General features: G+C 50.7%; 1 protein-coding gene across 1 annotated transcript; it reads right to left on the bottom strand.

The window, feature by feature from the left end:
• Window positions 1-609: 609 nt before the first annotated feature.
• CHST2 (carbohydrate sulfotransferase 2) lies at window positions 610-3,202 on the bottom strand. The gene has a single exon (XM_032225613.1). The coding sequence runs from the start codon at window positions 2,371-2,373 to the stop codon at window positions 1,000-1,002; it is 1,374 nt and encodes a 457-aa protein (XP_032081504.1). The 5' UTR covers window positions 2,374-3,202; the 3' UTR covers window positions 610-999.
• Between the last annotated feature and the right edge of the window lie 877 nt (window positions 3,203-4,079).

The raw sequence follows: 4,079 nt of genomic DNA, 5'->3' as shown, positions 1-4,079 counted from the left end.
TTTTATTTATTGCTTATTTATTATGCATTTGCTGTATGGTTCTAAAGCGACAACAAACACCTTTCAAAATATCTGTTAATTCATTATCTCATAGATTTGGAAAAACCAGCAAGAGCCATTTAAAGCTCAGAACCTCATCCAGGACAAATTATTTTGTTTAAAAACACCATATTATTTCCCTCTTGACATCCCAATTTACAGATGTAAAGTTTTAGCAAGTTAGCAATTCAGGAATCTGAATAAAAGTTTATGTCACAATAAATTGGTTGTCCTTTAAAGTGCAATTTAATTTACAATATATTTTTTTGTTGCAATGTGGCATAGGAAAATGTAAAATTGTTTTAAATAATGTTTTTCAACCCAGATCTTTTTGAATGGGAAACTATTTCTATCAATCGATATTTTGCAATGCTCAATATCATTTTTTATCTTTTTTATACAGACAGAAAAACCAAGAAGCCATTTATCTGCTTTCAAGAAAGTAAAAACAGTTTTTCTGATAACTCTCTAAAGAGCTTTCATCACAACCATCAATAAATGCATATATACATGTACAATCAAGTCACTGTAAAATGAGCATCTTTTATTGAATTCTTCATTACATTTAAACATTTATACAAAAGTTCAGTCCTCTGAATCTTGTTTTACTGATTAGTCCCTTATCTCAGATGCCACCCAACCCTCACCACAAATGTGCAAAGCTCTCATGATTACTATCACAACAAGTATATAAAGATTCTGGTATGTACTGAATCATGTGCCTTGAATTTCTGGAGTGGGGAAATAAAGTCTTACAAATACTTAGTCATTGTGTGTGTTTAAATTATATCAGCTGAGCAATGTAAAATGTGAATGTATGTCATTCTCAATGCTCTCTAGAGAAGTAAAATGTATCTTTGAAGAAAAAACTGTATTTTGTTTTCTCTGTCTCATTAAGTGGAAGGTTGTAAATGGCTCTTTCTCTGTACTTCCTTATGTGTCAAAAGGCACACATCCTTTTCACAATCTTGGCTTTCTAAGCAAGGTTTTGCTAAGGTCTTTTACTTCTTCAGGGCTACTGACTTTCTCATAGCCTAAGATAGACATAGGCTGGTGGCAAAACTCTTCCACTTGCTTGATCTGTTGAAAGCTCAATGCAGTCCTCCAGGCATTAACTGCCTGGCTAGCATTCCTGGCAGAGACCACAAAAGGTTTGGAAGAATAGCCAGGTCCGCTTGTCATATTGAGAGCAAACTTTTCCATCTCTGGACTGACCACTAAATTGAGAAACCCATAGATCTGTCGCAAAGTCTTGATGGGGTCCACCACCAGGTCCTCATACCGGACAGCCATATAATTCCCCTTCAGCCAATCCGGTGGGTGCAAAGCCATTTGCAGATTCTTTGTCATGCTGCCACAGATGACTTCCATAGCTCCCAAGGCATGGTAATCTGAACCACCACCTCCTTCCTTCTTGTTCAGCTTGTGGCCTGCATCTAGAAATGGCATTCGATGGATGCGAGGGTCCCTGCTCCTCACCACTTGTAAGCTCTCGCGGATGAGCCCATGGCGGGATTTTATCCTGGAATTAACCACAGCCCGGGGGTCCCTGACCAGGTGGATAACTTTGAGACCCAGAAAAGGGTCTTGGATGAGTGGTGCTAAAACTGCAATGTCAAAGACCCGCACACCTTTGATGACTAAAGTGTGGTACCTGAGGCATTCCTCCTGCAAAAGACTGAGCTGTCGTGGTGGGCACTTCTTACACAACTTTTCATCCACCATGCCCACGGTTTGCTTGTGGTAAGCTGGGCAGAGGGGTGAGGAGCAGATTACCTTGTTGGTGGACGCGCCAAAGATGCCCAAGGTGGTGAGATTTTTCCCTGTCCCCGCAGAGCTGTACAGCTGGTAGACAGAGAAGTCACAGCGGAAGAGGGAACTCAACATATCACGTGCTGCACCTTGCAGGGAAACAGCATCTCCGGGGTACAGCTTCTGCCACACATGCCACACAGGCTCATAAAGGAAGAAGACCTCCGGGTTCTGGTTGAAGAGCTCCCCAAAGAAGGAGGACCCTGAACGCCAAGTGGTGAAAACATAGACCAGCTGCCGCTTGCGGGCCAAGGGCACAGGAGGCCCGTAGAGGGCCCGTGTGTCCGACCTGGACTGAGAGGCGTAATAAGGCAGCTGCTGCGGATAGGATACGCCCCGGGCGGGTGAGGAGCCACTACACTGCTGCGGCCCCTTGTGCCACTTGTAGTCCAGCAAGTTGAGCATGGTAAGCAGGAGCAGCAGCACGTAGCCCAAGCAGAGCACCAGAGCCTTCCTGCGGAACACTTTCATGTTGCTATGCTGGAGAAAGGACTGGGACCAGTCCTGCCAACAGGGCCACATCACAGGCAAACTCTTCCAACGGCAATCAAATCGATCGAGGTAGCTCAGAAGGTCCTAGCACATTCCTCCTACCATGGAGGGCATCCTGTCAGATTCTCGGGGGGGGGCGCTTTCCTGCTCCCATTCACTCGCCTACAAGTCGCCGCTCAAGAGAACTTCCCGTCCTTCCTACCTTCCATCGCTTGCCGAGGTTCTCCTGGAAAAGGTTCGATCCGGCGCAGGGGACTCCTCTGCACCAGGTTAATACCTCACCATCCCAGGAGACGACTCGGCCGTTCCTCCGTCCTTTCCGGAGAGTTTCCGCTTCGCAGCCAAGCCGCCGGCCGAGATCCGGGAGCGCGCAAACTTTCAGAGGTCGCGGAGCCACCGATTCCCGAGTAAGTGAATTGCGGGGAGAAGAAAAAGTGCGGGACGATCAACTCTTGCACGCAACGGCCAAGCTAAAGCCGGACGGGCGAGGCGTCTGGGGATGCTGAGCGAGGAAGTGGCCGAGGAAGCGTGAGAAGTGCCCGCCGCTTAAGGCGACGGGAAAGAGCCGTTGAATCTCCCTCCTTCCAGGTGCCGGCTGCCCATCGCTGCTCCCGGCCGAGGTCCACCAAGCCCTGGATCCTGCAGGAAGGAAAGGGGAGCAGAAGCCGGCCTCTCTGCACCAGCGGTGGCGGCAGCGCTCAGACGATGACGCTCCACCGCAAGTCCATCGAGACTTTGGAAGGGAGCCACTTCTCGCCCTGCCCCCCGGAATCCCAAAGCTGCAGGGAAGTCGACGCGGTCGGAGCCAAAAAGCGGCGGCGGCGGCGGTAACCTTTAAGTAGTAACGGCAGCGGCGGCGGCGCCCTCCCGGCAGGCTCGCGTCCCCCTCTATTGAATGGCTGGGGAGCTGCAGCTTCCACGCCACCGGCCCTCGTTCGGCCCCCGTGGTCGTCTCGAAGCCTTCCCATTGGACGGTGCGTCTGCCACTCCGCGACTCTCAGCTCTCTCCACCTGCCCCCCTCCACACAAAAAACCCCTCAGCGCTGCGCTGGTCTTCACGCCGGGCTATTGCGGCGGAAGGCCGGTTGACGGGTCTGCTGGCTAGCAAGAGCAGCCTGACTCAGCTGGCTGCCCCCCCCCCGCCTCGGTTCGGGCCGGGGGTCCTCTGCTCCCCCCCAAAAAACCTCTCTGAGGCGGCTTAGCTCCTCTCCCGGTGGTCCACCGCCTCCACTTCCGTTGGGAGATTCGGAAAGTTTTCCCAGCTGCAGCTGGGCAGCCCATGTTGCCAGCCGAGGTTTAGAGGGAAGCCCTTCGGGGTCGCCAGAAAGAAACCTCGACTCTTCCGGCTGATGGATGCTTCCCCCCGCATTACAGGGCCGGATTTTCAGGCCGTCCCAATAGAAACCGAGGCCCCAGATAAACGCCGTCTTGGAAAGTTAGTTCTTGTCCATTCGATACCGCTGCTGCCACCCTTGCAGAAACGTTAACTTCGCCACCGCACGACAGCCGTGGAATAACCGAGGAAAAGCTATTGTGCCCTTCGCGGCAGGGCTGCTAGGAGCATCCCTGGATGCTTATGACTGCGAATTATTTGCGGTATGGGGTGGGGGAAGCAGTTCACTGTACAAAGGAGTCTTGGGAGAAACGGGGAGCCTGTATGTAGGGTGTGTTGGTGTTTCTTTTCAGTGCGATGGCAAGTTTGTCTGTGATTTCTTGTATCAGGTAAGTAAAAGCAA

The sequence above is a fragment of the Thamnophis elegans genome, chromosome 10 (genome assembly GCF_009769535.1).
Source record: "Thamnophis elegans isolate rThaEle1 chromosome 10, rThaEle1.pri, whole genome shotgun sequence".
In the NCBI taxonomy this organism is placed as follows: Eukaryota; Metazoa; Chordata; class Lepidosauria; order Squamata; family Colubridae; genus Thamnophis; species Thamnophis elegans.
This window is presented reverse-complemented; position numbering and strand designations above follow the sequence as displayed.

Excerpts from the sequence above, each read along its gene's own strand:
- CHST2 (XM_032225613.1), bottom strand. The coding sequence starts at position 2,373 with ATGTGGCCCTGTTGGCAGGACTGGTCCCAGTCCTTTCTCCAGCATAGC.